Source organism: Sciurus vulgaris (assembly GCF_902686455.1).
Source record: "Sciurus vulgaris genome assembly, chromosome: 2".
NCBI lineage: Eukaryota > Metazoa > Chordata > Mammalia > Rodentia > Sciuridae > Sciurus > Sciurus vulgaris.
Window position 1 is genome coordinate 135,576,621 of NC_136462.1, and position 24,841 is coordinate 135,601,461.

Below are 24,841 nucleotides of genomic sequence, written 5' to 3' on the forward strand. Positions count from 1 at the left end.
AGTGCTTATTTTTAGAGAAATAGAGTAATCATCTGTGCTCAGATGTCTTTCTAGGTAAAAGCAGTATATGTGTGTCTTTCTCGTGTGAAAGAGCAGCGTTGTGGAAATGTGAGCTTTGTTCTGCATGGAGCAGCTCTCTGGGAATAGTGCCACAAAGAATCCACAAAATTGCTCAGCCCCAAACTCCTCATCTACATGGGTCCTCTCTGGAGTAGCAAAGAGCAGAACACCCCTATGGTGGTGTGCATTTGCCCCATGACCTGAGAAATCCAAGGTTGAGATAAAGGAGCTCCCCTAGATTGAACCTGTTTTCTACCCCTACACTACAAGGTGGCCTGGTTTGCACACTTGGCAACTTTGCGGGCTCTTGGTCCATTTCAACATGGCCTTTTATTTTGCCACTGACCCAGGTGCTGTTATTTCATGACCAGAATTATGGAATTCATTATGAATACACCATCCCTGTAAACTACACTGCTGAAAATCAAAGTGAACCAGCAAAGCCACAGGACGCTTTGTTCATCTGGACCCACAGCGGCTGGGAAGGGTGCAGCGTGCAGTGTGGAGGAGGTGAGGGCCCGGGCAGTGGGCTGGTGGGGTGTGCAGTTGTGCTTAATGAAGAAGTAGTGAATTCAGGGCCCTCTGCAGCCAGCACTCAGAGCATGGGGAGTTCCCTGCAGTTCCATGGAACTTACCACATCCCACTAAGATCTCTCTGCAGAACACTTGGGCAGGCCTTCCCAACTCCCACACATTAGCATGCCTACATGGCCCCTTTGCCTGCAGCATGGACCTAGTAGTAAACATTAGGCCAGTGTATGGCTGTATTAGAGATATGACAGGTTGGCCCTGAGAATAAACAGAATAGGCCTCCAACTGTTGTCACCTGGTGGAAGGGCACCAGACGATGTCTCTGCCCGCTCCGAAATACCCTATGCTGTTTGCCTTAATACCCCGCTACAGAAAGAAGCCCTACAGCTTGGGCAAAACATTCTGAGCACGAGTCCTGACTGCACAGCTTCCTACCCTACTTCAGCCAATGACTGACCTCTTAACACCTGTATTTCTTCACCTTTAAAGATGTCTGCCCTTCTCATCCCCTGCGGAGGCTGCAGGATGAGCCAGCGACTATCATGTTCCAAGAACTGATTTGAGCAAAAAGCACTATGTTTATTACTGGATCCTCTAATAACAGTTGGAGGCTCTTCTGAACTCTCAGCCAGCAGTCCCTTGATACCCTGTAGTTTGTCAACCTGACAGTGCAAACCACAGGATCATGAAAGATAGGACACAGGATTGGTGGGTTCTGATGGGCACAGAGTTAGGACACAAGGTTGACCAGGACTCTGGATGATAGCCATGGCAGAGTAGAACCCAGACATGGCCTTACCTATCTCCATGCTGAATGGCTACTGACTGCTAATATGCCCTTGGTCAGAAACCCAGTGTATAGAGGATTGTTTACCATTTAAGTACCTCATCCATTTTTCATAGGTAGGAAATTGAGCCACAGACACTGTCAGCATCAACTGAATTCCTTCCTGTGCATCTTGGCTAACTGCCCTGTTTGTTCTCAGCCTCCTCCTCAAGCAGCCCATGGCAGTTGGCATGTCCTTGGAGGTCTACCATAAGCTCTGTGGTCCTCCCTCTCCCTCAGGCCTTCAGCTGCAGCTCTGGGTTGATGCTCTTCCAACCTCCAAATCCAGCAGCCAGCACCTACACCTTTGACTGCAACCAGACCTTTCCTTCTGTGCAACTCACTGCAGACTAAACACCAGCCAGATGGAACAGTTTGCCGGCTCTGCAGGGCCAGGAGACCTGTTCTGTCACCATCACTCTTGGCTCAGTGGCAATCCCTTTATGACACCAATTTGTGATGACTTCCAGTTACCTGCAGTTGTCAGAGCTGAAACTGAAAGCTGGCTGGAGGAGCTCTGAGCTTTCATATTAATTCAAGGCTGTGTTGGGGGCAGTGGGAACCCACGGTGTAACTCAGGACTCCATAATTTTCATATCATTCCCTAGAAGACATCCTGCAAGAAATCTGGGATCCAAAGAGTTTTTCTTGGCTCCCTATTAATCTTTTATTGTCGCTCTTCCCAAATAACAAGGATGACAGTAATATAGCAAAAGAAGTGTTCATCTCCTGCCACGTTCCATTCTAGGCACTTATATTGTTATCAGTTCACTCGAACAGCACTGAGGAACCCCAAAGCATAGGGAGGTTAGGCAAAGCAGCCCACTGGAGGAAACCAAGACACAGAAGCATGGCAGCCAACTATTGATACCATAGCCACTGTGATACTATCCGTAACAGAACCAGGACATGAACCTGCATAGCCTGGCTCCAGAGCCACCTTCCTAACTGCCAATCATTCAGCCTCCCTGATAAAGTTGTGCCACACAGTGTTTAGGGTGCTTTGGGAACACCTAAAGGGAGACTAATGGGTTCACAAAACTACCTAGGAACATGTGATGCGGAAGTACCAGTTGTCTAAGTGGACAAGTTCAGATCAACCCTGGAATGCTTGCCGGGGGTGCAAGTCTATGTATCCTTTATACCAGGCACCCTGTTCAGCACATCAATGATTGGCAGTGTTTAATGGAAATGAAAGACCCAAATCAGAACTTTGGCTTCGAAGAACTGAAAAGTTTCCAAGGACACAGTTGATCTGAGGTGTTAACTGCTTTCGGATCTTGTTCTGGACTCTCCTGTCCCACACTGACCCTCTCACATGTCCTACACACCCTCAACCCTGAGATGACAGTTCTCTCTCTCTCTCTGACAACCAATATGATGCCACTTTAAAGGACATGTTGATCAATAGTTGCCCCAAACTCTCCTCTGTATGTGTGAATGAGCGGCCTCTCTGGCTGTGTGCAGCCGTAGCCTCTCAATCCCTGTGGTTTGGTTTCCAGGGGAACGCAGAACCATCGTGTCATGCACACGGATTGTTAACAAGACCACGACTCTGGTGAACGACAGTGACTGCCCTCAAGCCAGCCGCCCTGAGCCCCAGGTCCGAAGGTGCAACTCACACCCCTGCCAGTCACGGTAAGGAGCTCCGTGCTCTAGCTCAGCTCTACCAGAGTCTGGGGCAGCAGCAGTGTGCATGGGGGGATGATACCCAGGTAATACCTAATACTGCACTCTGCCATGTTCCATTAGTGTTGCTGAGTGATTTCTGCTTGTTCAAAATGGTCATGTTATTTTACAACAGGGCCACAAGCTGAGAAGTACATCATTAGGTTGTTTTCTTGTGCTAATATCGTGTGGCATGTTCCTTCACAAACCTGGCACAGCCTCCTACACACTACACGTGCAGTACAGCCTAATGCTCCTCGGTCATGTGAGCAAAGCAACATGAGGGTAAATTGAGTGCTAGAGAAAGTGACGCAGTCAACATGAGATATATGTGGCTGCTGCTTATGCAATGAGTCATTCTGTCTTAGAGGAAGCAAATTATTTTGTAAGTAAAAGGAGTATGTCCCAAAAGAATAATAATAATAAGTATGGTATGATAAATACATAAACCAGTAATGTGGGCATGTATTCTCATTATCAAGTACTATATACTGTACATAATTGCATGTTTGTGCATATGACTGTCAGCACAGTAGGTTTGTTTACACCAGCATCACCGCAAACATGTGAGTCATGTGTTCAGTTACATCACAGCTGCTACAACATCACTGGGTGATAGGAATTTTTCAGTACCATCATAATCTTCTATGACCAATGTGTATGTGTGATGTACCATTGACCAAAATGTTATGTAGTACATGACTGTACTAAATTTCTGCCTATCAAGCCAGAACTTTGATGGGAATGTGCAACCCTAGCTGGAAAGAGCTTATAAGAAACTAGCCAGATCGACACATTTTCAAGTGGTATCCCCTGGCTCCCCCTAAATTACTTTGTCTTGGAGGAAAAGGAAATAAATGTTAGCGTCGGAGTGGCCAGGAGTGAGTGTGCACATCGGTAATGTCTGTGGCTGACCTGTTCCAGTGGAATTTCTGCCAGTGCGTGCAGATCTTGGTGTTTGCTGTTTCCTTCCCCAGCTTTCATGGCCATGTTATTCACATGCTCTGGAGTGAGCTTCTGGGTTATGAGGAGATGAACTGTGAAATCAGTTCTGCCTCTGTCCTTGCAGTCATTTTACTGGGATGTGCATGGCACCATGACTCTGTCACATTGTGTAATGTTACCTCTTGGCCTCTCAGTCTTCCCCAAGATGAAGTAAATGGTTTTCGTTTTGTGGTTCTACAGGTCACGTTGAGGCATGCTCGACTTTTCTAACTAGACTGAGCTTCTGCCATGGTAGTTTTTTTAGGTTTCTTAAGCTCAACTTGTGTTGCTTGCCTTCTGCAGGAGTTCCACAAAGCATTTGGCTTTTGCACCAAACCCTCTTTGGTTTGTCAAACTCCCAAATGTGTTTGAGTGAGAGAGATAATATGGGAGGGAGAACAAGAAAGTCAGGCCTGTTACATTGATTTAATATGCCTCTTGGAAAATTAGGAGTGAAAATCCACCCTAATGCTGAAGGCCTTGAGGAAATGCTCCCTGCAAAAAGTCTTATTGGGCACCTTGGGTATTAGCAGCCACTCCTCAAACCTATCAATCAGTCAAACAGTCACAAACATGTGGCGCCAAAGAAGAAGCACTTGCCATTGTACAGACCCAGCAGTTAGAGAAGCCACAGTCTCTCCTCTTGAAACCAAGGATTACCTGGCCTTCATGAAATGAGAAGAAAGTAGGATAAGGGGCTCATGACGAAGGGAGGCAGCATGGGCCCAAGGGCATGACTGAACTGAAAAGGTCTTGGGGATCCATCTTAGAATCAAAATTTCCAATCAGTGTTGTTTTCAAACTATGTATCCATGTCTTTGAAAAAAAAATATGTGCAGAAACCAAATAAAATGAGACATGAAAGCTGATGTGATGGACTTGAGACTCACATGATGTAGGGACAGTACTCAGAGCCTCCTCCCCCTCCACTCTGAGTAGACCCACAGCACCTCCATAGAACCCCACGGGAAAAGGTTTGGAAACTGACAGTCAAGGATCCTGCATCCTTGAATGATGGAGCATCTCGTGTGGGAACAGCTCACACTGAACTTCTTATTGCCTAGTTGTTCAGCTACTTAGCATCCAGCATAGCTCTCAGTGTGCCTCCCATGTACTATTCACCCGTTCAACCTGGATTCATTGAGCTCCTCTCCATTCACCAGGCACTGTTCTAGGTGCCAAGGTATTTAGAGGTGAGACAGACAGACCAGGTCTCTAACTTGACAAGTATGAGGTTTTCTCCCTGGCCACCACTCTCCCTTCTCTCCCACCTGCTTCCAGTCCCTTCCTGACTATGAAGCAGACACAAAGAATGAGTGGAATTTCTATAACCAGAGGAGAAAATACAATTGATAAAAGACAAGACAGCACCTGGAATTTGCTTTCAAGCCTAGAAAAAAATGTCTGTTTGCTCCTCTAGGCTGGTTTAGTGTGTCTGTTTTTGTTTATTCTGAACCATCAGACCCTTCACTTACTTACAGCAGACAAGAGGCTGCATAAAGATGAATCACCATGATTCATCAAGGAGTATTTATTGTTTGGCTAAAGAAATATGTCTGATAATAGGTTTCAGAATTCTTGCAAATTCTATACAAAGAACTCAAAAAGTTTAACACCAAAAAAAAAAAAAAAAACCCCAATCAATAAGTGGGCAGAAGAACTAAACAGATACTTCTCTAAAGAAATATGGTCAACAAAGAGATGAAAAAAATGTTCAACATCTCTAGCAATTAGAGAAATGCAAATTCAAACTACAGAGATTTTATCTCACTCTGGTCAGAATGGCAAGAATCAAGAATATGAACAAGAATGAATGCTGGTGAGGTTGTGGGAAAGTAGTATGGAGATTTCTAAAAAAAAAAAAAAAAAAAAAAAAAAACTAGGAATGGAACCACCATATGAACCAGCTATCCCACTCCTCAGCATATATTCAAAGGAGTTAAACTCAGCATGCTATAGTGACATGGCCATATCAATGTTTATAGCAGCATAATTCACAATATCTAAGCTATAGAACCAACCTGCATACCTATCAAGCGATAAATGGATAAAGAAATTATGGCAAATATATACAATGGAGTATTACTCGGCCATAAAGAAGAATGACTTCATGGCATTTGCCTGTAAATGGAAGGATCTGGAGACTATCGTGAAATGACATAAGTCAATCCCAAAAAGCCAAAGGTTGAATGTTTTCTCTGATATGTAGATGCTAACCCACAATAAGGAGGAATGAGGGGAAGAATAGAAGTTCAGGGGATTAGACAAAGGGAGATGAAGGGAAGGGAGAGGTATAGGAATGGAAAAGGCAGTGAAATGAATAAGACATAACTTTCCTATGTATGTATATGAATATACCACAGTAAATCTCACCATTGTGTATATACACAAGACTGGAATCCTAATTAGAATAAGTTATGCTTGTATAAAAATATCAAAATAGATTCTACTGTCATATATAATTAAAGAGAACAAATTTAAAAAGATAAAAATCCTTGTAAATCCTAAAGGTTACACACATACACCAGGTACAGCAGTGCACACCTGTAATCCCAGGGACTCAGGAGACTGAGGCAGGAGGATTGAAAGTTTGAAATCACCCTGGGCAACTTAGTGAAATCCTGTTTCAAAATAAAAAGGGCTAGAAATGTAGCTCAGTGGTAGAGCACCCCTGAGTCTAATCCCCAGTACCACCATCAAAAAAAAAGAGCTACACATATACATACTTGTATGTAGATACACATATATACAATACACACATATACAGTACAACTATTCATCCACTGTATGTCTACTCCATACATATATTTGAATAATAACATTTAAATTGTTGCAGAGCGTGATCTGGTTGTCATTTGTCATTAGTCTTTCACAAGAACCTGTAGTTATATGGACTCGGGCTTGGGAAGACAAGTGGAGAGGTACTGCTTAGGAAATGAGTGCTAGAAAAAGGGTAGGAGATTTAACACATAATTAAAACCCACCTTGTGTAAGGTGGGCAGGGCTTGGAGGTGTGTAGAGTCTGCAGAGAAAGTGTCTGTTTCAGGTGGGGTGGCTGTGATCAGAGGACAGCCCCTATATCCTGGAAGAGCCCAAGGACCCAGTGAATGAACTTTTTGGATAAAGTCAAAATATAGCCCACTGTTGAACCTGGCAAAATTAAGAAGCCTTTCTATATTATTGTTACTCTTTGACCTTTAAAACAACAGTGATGTTTGTCTTTTTCCCTTGTATTTCCCTTTATTTCTCCTGATCGCGCTTTGATTTTCTTCAACCCTCTTTTTCCATTGAGTTCCCCACAGTTTCCTTTGCCTTCCCAACTGCACACCATTAGCACCTCTTTATTCTAATCCTGTGCCTAGCTCTGTGGAGACTTCTGAACCCTGCCGTAACCATATGGAATCTGGAATCTGACACGTGGGGCAGATGGCCTCTCTCCAGCATCTTGCACACCAACACAAACACGTCGGCAAACCCGGCCCCTCCATTGGCAGGAGAGACAGAAATCACAGATCAGCTCAGCTGTTATGACTGTGGCCGGCAGCCTTCACCTTGCTGACCAAAGTCTGCAGGGAAGAGGCCCCCTGTCATAGGCATCCGAAGAGCAAGACTGTGTGCCAACCCCTAGAGACCCAGCCCCAGCTAGTCCTGGAGCAAGGAAGCAGGGGCTACAGTGCAGAGGCTCTTTTTAGAGCACAGAGCTCATGCTTTACCAGATTTAACATTTTTGCAGTCCTTGAGAGCTTATTAGCCACTTGAGAAGCCATTCCAAGTTATTAGATATTTCCCTACAGTATTTATGATTTGAATTTCTTCCCAGGCAGTACATGCTGTACTGTACATTGAATTAGGGCGATTCAGAAAAGAACATTCAACAACTTACTGGCAATTGAATTGAATAGTCATCTGCGAGGAAGTGCATTTGGTTTTTAAATCTGTCCTCCTTGTTCAATTATCTTAACCCAGCTGGCCTTGTTTTGGGTTAAAATTGAATGGAATACCTCGTTTCCTTATTAAAACATGTTCCATGTGTGCACATGCATGCACATGTATGCAGAGAAGGGGTTTGGAGACTATGACTTAAGAATGAATCCTGAAACATGTATCTTTAGCTACAACTATGATTGAAAAGATGTCATTGTTTAGTCCTTTTCTTGCTGTTAGAAGCTTAAAGTTTTTACTTCCTGCCTTCTTCTAAAATAAAATGAGTAAATCTAATTGTGAATTATCACTGGTACTATTGATCCACTACATGCCTTGTTGGTGGTGTGTGAGTGGTGAGGAGAAACTTAAAGTAGTTGGATTTGGAACTCTTTTCTAACGTTATCCAAATCCAAGGATCTCACCTGTGCTTAAACTAAATGGTAGTTTTGAAACCCTTCCTTATTTATCTATATTTGGAAACAAATCAAGATGGAAGAAGAGAAAGCATTTTCTGAGTTCCTGACTATCCAAATGTCCGTCCCTTTGACTCCTACAGAAGACAAGCAAACTCCCAGAAACCAGGTTCACAGGTAACCGAGTTATTTCTGTCAGGAAATGCCTTTCATGTCAACTCTGCAACCCATCAAAAGAGATCCTTCTCTCTTCCTGACTATTCTGAGTAATAAAATGTAAAGGCCATCAAGCATTTGATATTTCCATTTGACTTTTTATGTAACAACTACAGGAAAAGAAATATAAAGGGAAAAGTTGGAACTCAATCTGAGGTCTGCTTAAAGAACAAAAAACAACCAAGAACAATAATTCACAAACCCTGCCTTTGATTACTACTTACCCTGGCTTTGCCCACTGAAATGTTGGGACCACCCCCTCAGCATGAGCCCCCCAGTTTAGAGGGTACTAACTCAAGGATGTGTTTTCTTATTATAAAAAAAAAAAAAAAAAGCATGTTACTATACTGAATTTCTTCTTATTCTTTTGTTACAAAGTGATCCATCAGAAATGAAAGGAAAACATATTCTCCAGCCTCTGGGAAAAAAACATGAGATAATAGAAGAAATGACTCTATTAGGAGAGTGACAGCAGAAGGATTCCTAACCTGTAAAATTGCTGGAGAAGTTTCAGAAATGAGCTTAGATGTGCAGGGTGACTACACCCCAGATCAGTGAAGGTTGTTTTTGTTTTGGGAGTTTTTCTGTTGTTGTTGTTGTTGTTGTTGTTGTTTTGGTTTGGGGTTTCTGAAAGAGTCCTGTGCTGGCAAGCTCTTACAGGAACGAACAGTCCATAGTTATGGAAAGATCATTCTTTTCTCCTTAAAAATATATATTTATATACAAATTCATTAAAGTATGGGAAAAGATGTAGCATGCAAAAAGAAGCCATATAAGAAAGAATGAGTGTTATGCTCATAACAAACAAAATAGTTTTTTAAAAAATGCAACTATAGATACATTTGTAATGAGAATAAAGAAGACATGATAGTTATAAAACATATACACATAGATACAAGCCCTAAAATAAATGGAGAAAAAACTGGCATAAATGGAGAAAAAAATGTTTAATAATAGAGACTTCAACATCCCATTTTCAATAATTTTTGGAAAAACTAGATAAAAGATTAACAAGAAAACAGAAGACTTGAACAATGCTATAAACCAACCAGATTTAACAGACATCTATAGAACAGCCCACCTACCAATAGAATATACATTCATCTCAAATTCACATGAAATATGCTTCAGGGTAGAACATATACCAGGCCTTTAAACAAACCTAACAAATCTAAAAGCATTGAAATAAATAAAATATGTTCTCTGACCACATGGAATGAAATTAGAAATTAGCAATCAATAAAAGAAGACATTTGGAGACCTCACAAATCTGTGGAAATTAAACAACATACTTCCTAAAAATAACTCATGTGTCGAAGAGAAATTCCAAGGGAAATTAAAAGATATTTGAGATGGATGAAAATGAAAGGCACACCATTCTAAAACTTAGTGGTGTGTCACTAAAGCAGCCCTTACAGGAAAATTCATAGCTTGAACACTTATATTAAAAAAGAAATATTTAAATCAATAGACACATTAAGACACTGAAAAGAAAACCAACAGAGTATAAGACAAGCAGAAGAAAGAAGTAATAAACAGAAATTGATATAGGGAACAGAAAAACAGTAGGAAAAAAATCAAAAGTTGACCATAGGAAGAAATGGACATAATGAACAAAAACTTCAGGTAGATTGGTCAAGTAAAGAAAGAAGACTCAAGTTACTAAAATAAGAAATGAAGGAGGGGGCATTATTACTGACTTTACAGATATAAAAAGGATTGAGAATAAACACTATGAAAAGCTGTCTTCCATGTGTTAGATAAGCTCATGAAATTGATATATTCCTAAAAAGATACAAACTATCAAAACTGAAACAGACATTATTACCTCATGTACATATATGATTGCATGACCAACGTGATCCTGCAATATGTATAATCAGAAAAATGAGAGATTACATTGCATTTATGATCTATCAAAATGTATAAATGCATTCTACTGTCATGTACAACTAATTAGAACAAATAAATTTAAAAATAATAAAAAACTGAATAACTCATTGTTAGCTTTATGCTTGTGAGAAACTGAGTGCATTCCTTCAACAATTAAGAACAAGACCCAATATCTACTCTTACCACGTATAGCCAACACTGTGTGGGAGGTGCTAGAACTTTTACCCAAGAAAGTGAAATAAAAGGCATCCAGATTGAAGGGGAAGAAGTAAAACTGTATGTGTTAAAATGACATGGTTTGGCATTTGGGAAGTCCTAAGGAACCTACTAATGAAATTATTAGACCTAATAAACAATTTTTATGAGGTCGTAGGACATAAGATCAGTAAGCAAAAATCAGAGCTTGGGATCTCAGTGGAAGAATGCCTGTCTAGCAAGCACAAAACCCTGGGTTCAATCCCCAGTACTAAAAGCAAACAACAACAAGAAAATCCATTTCTATATAATGGCCACGAACAAAGTGAAAATGACAACAGGTTTATTTACCATAGCATCAAAAAGAATAAAATAGAAATCAAACAGCATTACCCTATGTAAACAGATGATTGCACAAATGGTATGCCTCTATTTCATGTACAATCAGAGAAACAAGTTGTACCCCATTTGTTTACAATAATAAAAAAAGAATAAAATACTTAGGAATAAATTTAATTAAAGAATTTAAAAACGCATACTCTGAAAACTACTAGAAAAGTTCCACAAATGGAAAGACAGCATTTTCATGAATTGGAAGACTTGTTAAGATAACAGTACTGATACCTTTTGCCTAAAGTCAAGTGAAATGTAATTGAGAATCCAGAAATAAATCTTCACATTCACTGTCAATTGATTTTCAACAAGGGTGTCAAGAGCATTCAATAATGCTTTTGTCTTTTCAGCAAATGGTGTTGGGACAACTAGATCCACATGCAAAAGGGTGAAGTTGGATATCTGTCTTGACACCATATACAAAAATTTACTCAAAATGCATCAAAGCTGTAAAGATCTAAATGTATAAACCTCAGAAGAGAACATGCAAAATCTTCATTACTTGGATTAGGCTATGGTTTCTTAGATATGATAGCAAAAGTACAAGCAACAAAAGAAAAGATATGTATATCAGAATTCATCAAATTCTAAAACTTGTACTTCAAAGGACACCATCAAGAAAATGAAAAGATAACTGAAGAGAGGGAGAAATTTTTCAAATCATCAATCCAATGAGAGACTTAAATCTATAATACTGCTACAAGTTTATACACACACACACACACACACACACACACACACATATATATATAACAAGTCAATAATAAAATGACATATAACCCAATTAAAAACTGGACAAAGAATTGAAATAGGCATTTCTCCAAAGAAGATATGCAGATGTCCAGCAAGCACATGAAAGGATGCCCAACATCATGAGTCACCAGGGAGATGCAAATCAAAACCATAAGGAGATAAAACTTTACAACCACTAGAATCACCATAATCAAAAAAATAGATAATAAGTGTTCTCGAGAATATGAAGAAATCAGAACCTTCATACACTGAGGTGGGAATATTAAATGGTACAATCACTTTGAAAATAGCCTGGCAGTTCCTTTTAAAGTTATACTTGGAGTTTACCATTCAGTCTAACAATTTCACTCCTATACAAAACCCCACAAGCAATGAATATAAGTCCACATGAGAATTTGTACCCAAATATTCATGGCATCATATTTTATAATAGCCAAAAGGTAGAAACATGGCAAATGTTTATCCACTGAAGAAGAGACAAATTGTGATAAATCTGTATAGTGGAATATTACTTGATCATAAAATGCTACAATACAGATGAATCTTTTAAAAAATCATGTTAAATGAAAGAAGCCAGTCAAAAGAGGTTACACATAAAATTCCATTTAGATGAACTGTCTGGAATATGTAAGCCCACAGAGCTGGAAAATAGATTGCTGGGTGCTTAGGACTGAGGAGGGGGAGGAGGAGAAGGTAGGGAATTTGGGGTTGATAACTAAAGGATATGAGTTTTGTTTGTTTTTTTGATATAACAGAGATATTCCAGATTGTAGTTAAAAAACCATTGAATTGTATACTTCAGATGGCTGAATTCTGGCGTGAGTTTTATCTCCCTAACACTGTTTAAAAATCTCAAAAATGTATATTTATTATTACAGTCTTTTGAGGCTCCCAGGGGATTGCTGACTTAATAGGCTGGCAGGCTGACCCAATCCCCAGAACCCAGTCTCCAGAGCCCAGAGTATCTCAGAACTCAGGGAGTTCAGGACATTCAGGAACCCGGGCTGGAAGGTGCTCAGTGTCCCCTCTTGAGCAATCATCAGTGGAACTTATTTTAATGACTGTTCTTTCCATACCTGGGTTGCTTATCTCATCCTCTCCCACTATCAGATATTGATACAAGTTAAGCATCCCTAATCCAAACATCCAAAATCCAGAATGTTCCAAAATCTGGAAAATTTTGAGTGTTGATATGACACCACAAGTGAAAAATTCCACCTGATCTCATGTGACTGGTTGCAGTCAAAATACAGGTGCACTAAAAAAATTGTATAAAATTACCTTTGGGCAATATGTATGAGGTATATATGAAACAGTAAATTTCGTGTTAAGACTTGGGTCCCCATTTGACCCAGCTATCCCACTCCTCGTCCTATACCCAAAGGACTTAAAATCAGCATACTACAAAAATGCAGCCCACATCAATGTTCATAGCTGCTCAATTCACAATAGGCAGATTGTGGAACCAACCTAGATGCCCTTCAATTGATGAATGGATAAAGAAACTGTGGTATATTTATACAATGGAATATTACTCAGCCATAAAGAATGATAAAATTATGGCATTTGCAGGCAAATGGATGAACTTGGAGAATATCATGCTAAGTGAGATAAGCCAATCTCAAAAAACCAAAGGAAGAATGATCTCGCTGATAAGTGGATGATAACACATAATGGGGGGGAGGGGCAAGAATGGAGGAAGGAGGGACTCTATAGAGGGAAAAGAGGGGTGGGGGGTGGGGGGAAGGGAAAAAATAACAGAATGAATCAAACATCATTACCCTATGTAAATGTGTGATTACACAAATGGTATGCCTTTACTCCATGTCCAAACAGAGAAACAACATGTATCCCATTTGTTTACAAAAAAAATAAATTTAAAAAACAGACTTGGGTCCCATCCCCAAAACATCTCATTATGTTTGTGCTGCAAATGTTCCAAATTCTGAAAAATCCAAAATCCAAAACTTTTCCAGTTCCAAGCATATCAGGGTAGAAATACTCAACCTGTACTAACAATGGTATGTAAGGCAGTGTCCTTCATTCCAAGTCCATCCGTGGTGTCCCTTTCCTGCAGAGGGTTCACAGTATTCTTAAAGTAAGGTTGTGCATCCTGTCTCCCAGTGGCAGGTACTTCTTCAACCACAGATTGTAAGTTCTGCAAATCTACCACCAGTCAGCCTACCAGGGTGCCTTGGGTATACACTGATTCTGGGCATAGCAGAACTTCCGACCATGTAGCTTGCATCAAATTTAGAGGGAGAAAGGATTCCATAGTCACATCAGGTGGGGAAGTTCTGTCTAGGGTTCCATGGAATTCAACACCCTGTGATCTTTTACCAGTGCACTTTTGATGTGCCACTGTGTGTTGTCACTCACTATGAGAACACACAGTTATGCTATTTCCTAGGAGAATTCTGGTCTTGGAAACTACCCTTCCTGGAGCTTCTGCAGAAAAGTGGTGTTCCTAGAAATAGGCTTAAGGGACCATTGTCCTCAAAAGACATTGCTTGGGGTGACCCCACACCACCACTAAAAAAAGTAAATTCAATCAAATTCTTCCTCCCATTGAATAGACAGTTATATATAATGGGAGGTAAGGTGACCATCCACTAAGCTATTGGCATGGCTGCCAATGAAACTCCTATCCCTACCTGCTCTGAAGTCATGGCTGCAGCATGGAAATGCAAGGAGGTAACCCAGGCACCCATCTCTAAAACACATTGGACCTTGCTTTTGGTGAAGCAAGAAGATATGCTCAGAAACCTGTGCCTACACACACCTGTAATGCTAGTGACTTGGGAGGCTAAGGCAGGAGGATTTCAAGTTTGAGGCCAACATGAACAACTTAGCAAAATCCTATTTCAAAAGAAAAAAGAAAAAGGGCTTGGGATACAGCTTAATGGTAGAGTGCCCCTGGGTTCAATCCCTAGTACTGCAAATGAAAGTGAATAAATAGACAAATAAACAAACAGACAAACAAACCTGTGCCTCAAGGGTCTTTGATCCCAGACCATAGAAATTGATCTCAAAATGTACCATAAAGGAAACGGGCATACAGAAATAATATGGAGTAGCTTTTGAAATTGAAGAGATGCTGAATACAAGTCTGAGAGAGGAGATCTCAGGGCCAGCTGCAACAGACAGGCCCTGCAGGGTTCTGCAGGCATGCTGCCTGTGCTTCTGGGGCCCCTCCATTCAAGGTCCTGGTTCCTGAGGGGTCTGATCAGTCTGGCTTGGGCATGTGCCCTCCTGTTGACCAGCATCCAGGGTTGTGGTGTAGATACACAAAGGAAAACCAGGTGTTCTTGTCAAAAGAAGGGAGAATACTAGCCAGGCAAAAACAGCAGATAGGCCTCACATAGAGACAGAGTTGTGATCACCCCACCAGTAAGAAATGAAGACTGCCCAGCTGACCTGTCCAGCTAGAATGAGAGCAGGCAAGTCTGTTAGCAGGAGGGCTACTGTACTGGAAAATTCCTGTGTATGGTAAGAAAGGCAGCCGGCCCGGAATGTTACTCTTGGATGGGAACTTTCAACCTCAGCAGCTGTATGATTCTCAAAGCATGAGAATTTTTTTCCAAACTCTTCATAACTGGGTGTGGTACAACCTGCTAGCAAACCCAGTCTTCTCCAGGGTTATTTTAACCCCCAGATTGCACCCCCAGATTGCAAGATCCAGTTCCTACACTGTAACTTGATCAGGTGTGATAGATGAAAAGAGGGGTCCCCTGGATGCATGAGCAAATCCCATTCACTTGTCCTTTTGCTTCCCTAGTGAGACTTTAGTTTGTTCCTATAAATCCCAGAGAATTTTTTTTCCTTCCAACCATATATTTGAAAATGGATTTGTCGTGAAAGTAGAGAAAAAACTCTGAAGTTGTGTTCTTGATAAGATGTCAATTATGGAGGTGGCAGAAATCCAAAGTCCATTGGAGTGAGCCAGTCCATCCCTGCCCATGGCAGTAGGGAGAGAAGGAAGGGAGTGGCTGTGAGCCTTCTGGGGGGTTAGGTAACCCCACAACCCCTCAGGAAGTCAGCATATACACTTCATTTTTAAAATGAGGACTTCAAGATGCTTAGTCATTAAGTAACTTCTGTAAACCTACCCTGGTAACAAAGAGAACTCAAACCAAGGTTTCTTACTTTAAGTCTTCTTTCTGCTACTCAGCCTCACTTTAAACAGTACAACCTGCTTCTGTGGCAGGAAAAATGGCCCTTTTTGACCAAGGCAGCTTTACCGAGAGATTCAAAAGTAGGTCAAGATGAAACAGTAGACAATGCTACAGGGGGAAAATCAAGGAAAGCCATGGTGACTTCCTTCTCTGGAACTTAAAAATATAGCCAGAGATTAAAAGCAGTGAAATTAACTGTTATAGTTTGAATCTCTACTGTCCCCCAGAACCCCCCATGTTGAAGCTTGGTCCCCAGCCTGTGGCACTACTGGGCCGAGTGGGAAGAAGTTAGGTTGCTGGGGCGTGCCCATGAAGTGGATATGGAGACCCCCTACCCATTCCTGTTTTTCTCTTCGTTTCCTGGTTGTCATGAAGTGAGCAACTTCCTCCACTACAGACTCCCACCATGATGTGCTGCCTCACCATAGCCTGGAGGCAATGGGGCCAAGCAACCATGCACTGAAACTTTTGAAATTGTGAGCAAAAATAAATCTTTCCTCCCTATAAGTTATCCCATATTTTGTCATTGTAACAGAAAGCTATGGCATAAAACCTAGAGCAAGTTCTGAGAATGCTAGAGTTGGTTCATTTTCTGACTCTTTCTTAGTGTTATCTGTGCCTGTGCTAGAAAAGGAATTCAGAGCCTGAGCCGTCCAAGACAAGGGTTTCAAATGAGAAGGTGATTTTCTAGAAGTCTTGGGGTAGAGGCAGGATAGGGCTTTCAAGATTGCCATCCTGTGAACTCCATGAGAACTGTGCTCTGCCCACGTTGAGATGACCTTGGACTCAAAGGGGCTGGGAGGGACCCTCATCATCTCACTCAGACCCCAAATGAGCAGCAAGATAGCCCACTTATCACAACCAGAGGCAGGAGAAGTGAGAGATGCAATCTGTGGCCCCAGTCTGAGATCTTCTGGGTAAGGAGCTTAGCCTGCCCACTCAGGGGTCAAAGCCATAGTCTGCGACACTTCCACTGCATCCTCTGTGGCCAAATGATCTCACCTGGGTCAGGTGCCACATATGAGCAGGTCATCTCCATCCCTGCTGTACAGTCTGTGTCAGATTTATTGCTCTCCTTGCTGTTTTCTGTCTGCTTATCTTCCCAAGGGCTGGACCTTAGTGGTGCTCCATTCATTTAGCAGATATTTGTCAGTCACTTTTTGTTGAGCCAAATGGTTAGGTAGTGAGTGCTCCACCAATATGGAAAAACTTGGGTGTGCTCTTTTCTCTCCAGTGCTCAGCAGTACCAGTGCTTAGGAAATCTCAGTAATTTGCAGATGGGTGGGTTATTGGTGGAAAAAAGTACTTCACTTATCTCAAAGTTCCTTGTCTCTATGGTTAGCAGCATCATATTGAAAATGAGGTTTTATTCCAGCAGCTCAAGCATTTACCCATTGCCTGGATGATGCTCTGTTGACAGATGGGTAGAAATCAGAGGCTGGTTTGGAACCCTATTGTGTGTTTTATTGTCCCCTGTTTAAATCTTCTATGTCCACTTGGAATAGCCTTTGGTGGACTATACCCATGGTCCACCTTGACCTTGACCATCCCAACCCCTTCTACCAGGTCTTCTCATTCCACTCTCTCAGCATCAGTTTCTGCAGAAATCCCTAATCCTTCCTTTACCTGGTCATGCTTTCCTGTGACCTTTGTTTTAAATAGATATGTTTTAAACTTGGGAGCAGAAACAAGATCAATAAAGCCCCATCATGTAGAGGCACCAAGAAATGCAATTTGTTAAGCTCAGTGGCTAACCAGAGAGGGGCAGCCTCACCTGTGGGTTATTGAGAGCATGGCTTCAAGTACCTCCTCATTGCTAGCTACACACAAACCCCTGGGAAAACTACCAGATCTCTCCATCTGTAAAACTGCAAAATTAGAACCTCTCTCATAGAAGTCTTGAGAAGATTAGGTGAAGTAATGCCTATAAATTCCTTCATCCCGAGTAAGCACTTGATGAATTCTAGCCAAAACCATCATCATGGCCTTGCTGCAAAACTATATTATGATAAACATCAGCCAGCTGTTGGACCCCAGCATTTTATGGGTTATCCATCATTTCTTAAGACACTTCATGTACTTGTATGTGCATGTGCACACACACACATTTTTTAATACAGTTATAACTACATAATTTAAATAGCCCATGCTGGTATTTTCCAGGTAATAAAATATTGAGGAAAGTTCTAGCGTTTGCTAACATTTCCTTTTTGTCAGAACAAGTTCATATAATTTATATGCATTTCAGGGTAAATTTAAACAGCAGAAAAATCTCAAGTGGTTCATTTCCAAACTCATGAATGTTTCTGAGCACCATACTTGCGAATTTCAGATAATGTTATCAGCAGGACCAGAGTAAATCTAGGGAAGGAAAAGGGATTACAAAACAGTTTCAGCATCACTCAAAGGCTGAGTTACAGTCTCAGTGTATGACACGAGGCTTCACAGACGTTGGGGTACGTGGGTGGCTTGTTACCGGCAGGGCTAAAGTGATGGTGGGAAGTGAGAATAATGAGGTTGTGCTTGATGTGGATGGATGTAAAATGCTGCACCCTGCCAGCACTACTCTGCTGACCTGGATTTGGATTTAAATACCACTGAAGGAAGGAATCTGGTCACATAGAAGCACATCATTTCCAAGAGAAATTCCTCACAGCATTAAGAATAGAAGCTTGCATGTTGGAGGTAATGAATGTGCTCTGACCCTGTGCACTGCTCAGTTGTGTTTTCTCCTCCAGGACTCTTAATCTACTTCCTGGGAAGAGGATGTTCCCTGGTCAGTGGAAGAGGGTCTTGCACTAATTCTTGAGAGAAGAGAAGGAAAATATTTCAGTTGCACCTGCCCAGTGAATAGTAAAGGGGGGAAATAAGGGGGATGTGAGAACCAGCCATCCCAGAGATCTCCTCAGAAGCAAGCCCTGGGCCTTAGGTGATTGCTTTCATGGTATGTACCATATTCTACTTCCTCAGAATTCCCTGGAGGAGCTTATTACCGGACAAATTGCTGGGCCCCATGTAGAGGGGGAAAAAAAGGAAGCAAAAAATCAGTTTTCTGATTAAAAATGTCTTGAGTAAGACCTGAGGATTTGCATTTCTCATGGTGCTAATGATGTTAGTCCAGGAACCCCACCAAGAAATACTTATGTCATTCATGGTGACAAAAGTTACTAGAAACTTAAGAAGTTTGGTGAAAATGACCAGATTTGATGGATTGGGTCCTGAGGCTTGAACCAGAGGGCAGAAGCAAAATCCTCCAGTAGCAAGAGTGTGGGGTTAATCTAGGAGGAGAAAACAGTCCATCAGCTCATCTTCTGAGGCTGGAAGGTAGTATAGCCATTTTGACAATATTAATTCCACCTATCCAAGAACATGGGAGATCTATCCATGTTCCTGAGGGCTGAAAGCAATGGGGCAGAGACTGACTAAGTTGAGGATCTGAGCAGGACCTTGAAGCAGACTCTGATCCTCGTGTAGCAGAAGCTCTAGTGACTGGAGATGGGAAAGGGCAGATAGGCAGCTAGGTGTCTCACTTTATAGAGAACATGCTCCCTGCTTCATCTTCTCTCAGAAGGTAGAAAATGCATGAAAGGGCCACTACTCTGACTTTAATTTTTATAAACCAGGAAGGTTTCTGACAAAAACCTGTGAAGAAATGACTGACCACATTGCTCTGCAGTTTGGCACAGTCAGGAAGGGCAAGGGTATATCTAGATCCCTCTGCATTAAGAAAACAAAATGATAAGCATCAGAGTAGATCCCACTGTGATCTCATAGCTCAGCGTACAGAGGAAATTTATGGAAAATTCAGTTCTGACTCCATAATCACTGACAGACCCAACCAACATAAGACAGGGGATGTATGTGAGACCCAGGGCTATCCTGGTGGTTCTAAATGAGCCACATGTGAAAGGCTAAGAGCATCTGCAAAGAGGGCCATGTGGGCACAAGTGAAAAACATTTGGAACCTTAGCAAGTGATTCAGGCAAAACAGGCAGAATCCCACAAGCTAAACTCTGCTTAAAATAGTTCAATAAAGACAGGTTTTTCAGTTTTCCCAGCCCCATTTGTTGAAGAGGCTATTTTTTTCTACATTGTGTGTTTTTGGCACCTTTGTCTAGTATGAGGTAACTGTATTTATTTGGGTTTGTCTCTGTGTCTTCCATTCTATACCATTAGTCTGCCTGCCTATTTGGTGACAAAACCATGATGCTTTTGTTTCTATTGCTCTGTAGTATAGTTGAAGGTCTGGTATTATGATGCCTCCTATTTCACTCTTACTGCTTTGGCTATTCTGGGTCCCTTATTTTTCCCAATGAATTTCATGATTGCTTTCTCTATTTCTATGGAGTACATCATTGGAATTTTAATTGGCATTGCATTGAATCTGTACAATGCTTTTGGTAGTATAACCATTTTCACACTATTAATTTCGCCTATCCAAGAACATGGGAGAACATGGGTCTTTCCATCTACTAAGGTTTTCTTTAATTTCTTACTTTAGTGTTCTGTAGTTTTCATTGTAGAGGTCTTTCACCTCTTTTGTAAGGTGATTATACTATATAATATATAATATATCCCAATTATATTTTGAGGTTATTGTGTGGAAATCCATATGGAAGAAAATGAAATTAAACCCCTATCTCTCATCCTGCACAAAACTCAACTCAAAATGAATCAAGGATCTAGAAATTAGACCAAAAACCCTGTGTCAAATAGAAGAAAAAGTAGGCCCAAATCTTCATCATGTCAGCTTAGGACCAGACTTCCTTAACAAGACTCTCAAAGTGCAAGAAATGAAAATAAGAATCAATAAATGGGGTGGATTCAACTAAAAAACTTTTTCTCAGCAAAGGATACAATCAAGAATGTGAAGAGAGAGCCTACAGAGTGGGAGAAAAGTTTTACCACAGGCACTTCAGATAGAGCACTAATCTCCAGAATTTATAAAGAACTCAAAAAACTTAACACCAAAAATACAAATAACCCAATCAATAAATGGACTGAAGAACTAAGCAGACACTTCACAGAAGAAGATATATAATCAATCAACAAATATATGAAAAAATGTTCAACATCTCTAACAATTAGAGAAATGCAAATCAAAAGTACCCTAAGATTTCATCTCACTTCAATTAGAATGTCAATTATCAAGAACACAAGCAATAATAAGTGTTGGCATGGATGTGGGGAAAAAGGTACACTCATACATTGCTGGTGAGATTGCAAATTGGTGCAGCCACTCTAGAAAGCAGTGTGGAGATTCCTTAGAAAACTTGAAATGGAGATACATTTGACCCAGCTATCCCCACTCCTCAGCCTTTACTCAAAGGACTTAAAATCAGCACACTGTAGTGACACAGCCACATCAATGTTTATAGCAGCTCAATTCACAATAACTAGATTGTGGAACCAACCTAGATGACCTTCAATAGATGAATGGATAAAGAAACTGTGGTATACATATGCAATGGAATATTACTCACCACAGAGAAGAATAAAACTAGGGCATTTGAAGGTAAATGGATGGAGTTGGAGAATAACATGCTAAGCAAGATAAACCAATCACAAAAAACCAAAGGCCAAATGTTTTCTTTGATAAGTGGATGCTGATAACGTAGTGGGGGAACAGAGAGGTTACAGGAAGAATGGAGGAACTTTGGATTGTGTAGAGGGAAATGAGGAGGAGCAGCAGGCAGGGTGTAGGAAAGATGGTAGAATAAGACAGACATCATTACCCTATGAACATGTATGATTACACAAATAGTATGAATCTACATTGTGTACAACTAGAGAAATGAAAAGTTGTACTCCATTTGTGTGCAATGAATCAAAATACATTCTGCTGTCATATATAACTAAATAGAACAAACAATAAAAAATAAAAATAAAGGCATATTTTTATTTTTCAAGTTAACCTTTGAAGTAAGAAAAACGGGGAAGAATAAGTCCATTAAGGCTAAAACTGACAGTGAACAAATTTTTGCTCCAACCCACTGCTACTGTTCAACAAGAAGAATGAAGAGAAAATATGGAAAGTAGAAGAAAACAGACAAAGAGCTTGGGTTGAGAAGACTGGACATGAGCCCCAAGAAGCAGAAACAGAATGTGTCAATATTAAAAGCAAGGACCATGACATCCAGGTTCTCATCCTAACTCCACAGTTGCCCCTGGGGACCTTGGGCCAACCATGCCCTTCTCTGTAAGGCAGGGGACAGTGATAGTGCCTACTTCATAGGGTTGTCATGAGAATCCCAAGAGTTAATTTAAAAAATATATTACTTAGGACAATTTCTGGCATGCAGTAAGTGTTAATTTTTTTTTTTCATTTTTATGGTCCCTGTTATCATTGAAATGTTTTAGAAATATCCAAAACCCCATTCCAGGATGAGATCTAATCCAAGATGTTACAGATGTTACATCCAAGGTTCTACATATTCATTTTGAGAATCACAGAAGATGAAGCAAAGAGCCAGGAGTCTGAGCAGGGGCCTCAATTTCTTAAAGAAATCAATGGTTGAGTACCAGGAAAGCAACCACCTCAGACCATTAACCCTGGCACAACTATAGGATGAAATGGAAATTTTGACAGTTTACCTGCATTTCAGGAAAGAAGGCTGCTTCAATGCCCTATACGTAGGAGGACCCAGTAAAATACTTGTGCCTATTGGACAGTGTTATTGGATGGTGTTTGGGTCAGGTCAACAGAGCACTCAGTAAGACTCTGTGATATCATGGCAGATGAAGCAGAGAAACAGATAGGGCGTTGGCCCATCACTATGGAACTATTAGCTGTCCTTACAGAACAACAGACTAGTGGAGAGGCAGAGAGAGAGAGAGAGAGAGAAAGAGAAATGGAATTTTATATTCAGCTAAACTGTCTTCCAAGTATCAAAGCTTTAGAGAAACAGCTTTAAATATGCAAGAGCTCAGGACATTGTACCCAGGAGGCCTTCTTGAGGAATACTACAGCAGTAATCGAAAAAGGTTTTATTTTAGCCTACAAGCTGTGTGATCCTTTGTAACAAAAGCTCACATTGTACTCAAGCTTTCATTGTATCACAGGAACAGCTATAAATATTGTATAGTAGGTCCTCCATATCCACCAGTTCCACATTCATGGTTTCAACTAATTTCAGATTGAAAGTATTTTTGTGGGAAGAACTGGGGATTGAACTCAGTGGCACTCAACCACTGAGCTACATCCCCAGCCTTATTTTGTATTTTATTTAGAGACAGGGTCTCACTGAGTTGCTTAATGCCTTGCTTTTGCTGAGGCTGGCTTTCAACTTGCAAACCTCCTGCCTCAGCCTCCCAGGTCACTGGGATTACAGACAGACACCACACCTGGCCAAGTATTTTTTTTTTTTAATCTAGAAAGTTCCAAAAAGAAAAACTTGAATGTGCTGTGTACCAAGCACTATGCCGATTCCATGCTAAAGAATTAATATATAAGCACACCCTGTACAGCTCCATACCACTCTACAGATCCTCAATTTATCTCTCACACTGATTTGTTTGAGCATGGCTTGCCTTACATCTCATTCATGTACGGTGTTGTTAGACCCATAAAGGCCTAAACATTGTATAGACTTTTATTCTTATCATTATTTCCTAAATGATACAATATAACAACTATTTACATTGTATCAGGTTATTATAAGTAATTTAGATATGATATAGAACATGTAGGAGGATATTCTTAGGTTATATATAAATGCAACACCATTTTATGTAAGGGACTTGAGAACCCATACACTTTGGTATCCACAGAGGTCCTGGAATCTGTCTGTTACAGATATCAAGGGTTGGCTTTATAAGCAAATCATCAAGACTATATTCCAACAAAACCTTACTTATAGAATCAGGTGGGATTTGTTCCTGAGGCCATAGTTTGCCAAGCCTTGTGTTTCAGGTCATTCTTCATCCAAGAGATGACTGGGGATACATTGTTAAAAGGACTAATGTTGAACATTTCAGTGTGTTTATTTGTACAGCTAAGGCTAAAGCAAAGGTGGAGAGAGGAATGGAAGAATAGTATATACATGTTATATATTCTGGCAAAATGAAAGTAATACAACTAAAAATATAAGAAGAGTATAATAAAACAATAAAAAGAAAAGAGGAAATAGAAAGCAGAGGAGCAGAAAAATATTGGGTAGACAGTGGGTGGGAGTCAAGAGATATCATTAAACACTTGATAAACAAGGTAGTAAATGATTAGGAAAGAGGAGACAAAGGAAGTTTACAGAGGTATGAGTACTTTCCCACCTCCCAACTCTTGTTCACCCTATTTTCCTTGCCCATCATGCCTTCACCTATATTCTCTACCTGTACATATTAGAGGCACAATGTGATATCACTGCACATCCACCACACGGGTTAAAATGAGAAAAATGATACCGAGTGTTGACAAGGACATGGAGCGATTAGAATGCTCATCCATTGCTAGTGTTCATGTAAACTGGCATAACCACTTCAGAAACTTGTTTAACTAAATGTACAAATTCTTACAGCCCAGAAATTTTGTTCCTAGGTTTCTACCCACAAGTTGTACAAGACATGTTCTGAGTAGGCTATTCATGAGAGCCCCAAATTTGAAACAACTCAAGTGTTCACCCACAAAGCAATGGTGAGATTATGGTCTAGTCACACTGCAGAATATTGCAGCAGTGAGAATTGACCAGTACTCTACAAAACATGAATCAATCTCACAAACATAATGTTGACTGAAAGAAGCTAGACAGAAAAGACATGAATATATGCTGAATGATTTTGTTCCTATGAAGTTTAAAAATATAAAGCAAATCTTT

The 24,841-nt window shown here is 40.6% G+C and overlaps 1 protein-coding gene across 2 annotated transcripts in view; it reads left to right on the plus strand.

The window, feature by feature from the left end:
- ADAMTS17 (ADAM metallopeptidase with thrombospondin type 1 motif 17) overlaps positions 1-24,841 on the plus strand; it is a 340,804-nt gene that overhangs the window by 273,662 nt on the left and 42,301 nt on the right. For both annotated transcript variants that reach the window (XM_079127336.1, XM_079127337.1), the window contains 2 exons: positions 411-570; positions 2,920-3,055. In XM_079127336.1, coding sequence (XP_078983462.1) covers positions 411-570; positions 2,920-3,055 — 296 coding nt within the window. The remainder of the gene's footprint in view (positions 1-410; positions 571-2,919; positions 3,056-24,841) is intronic.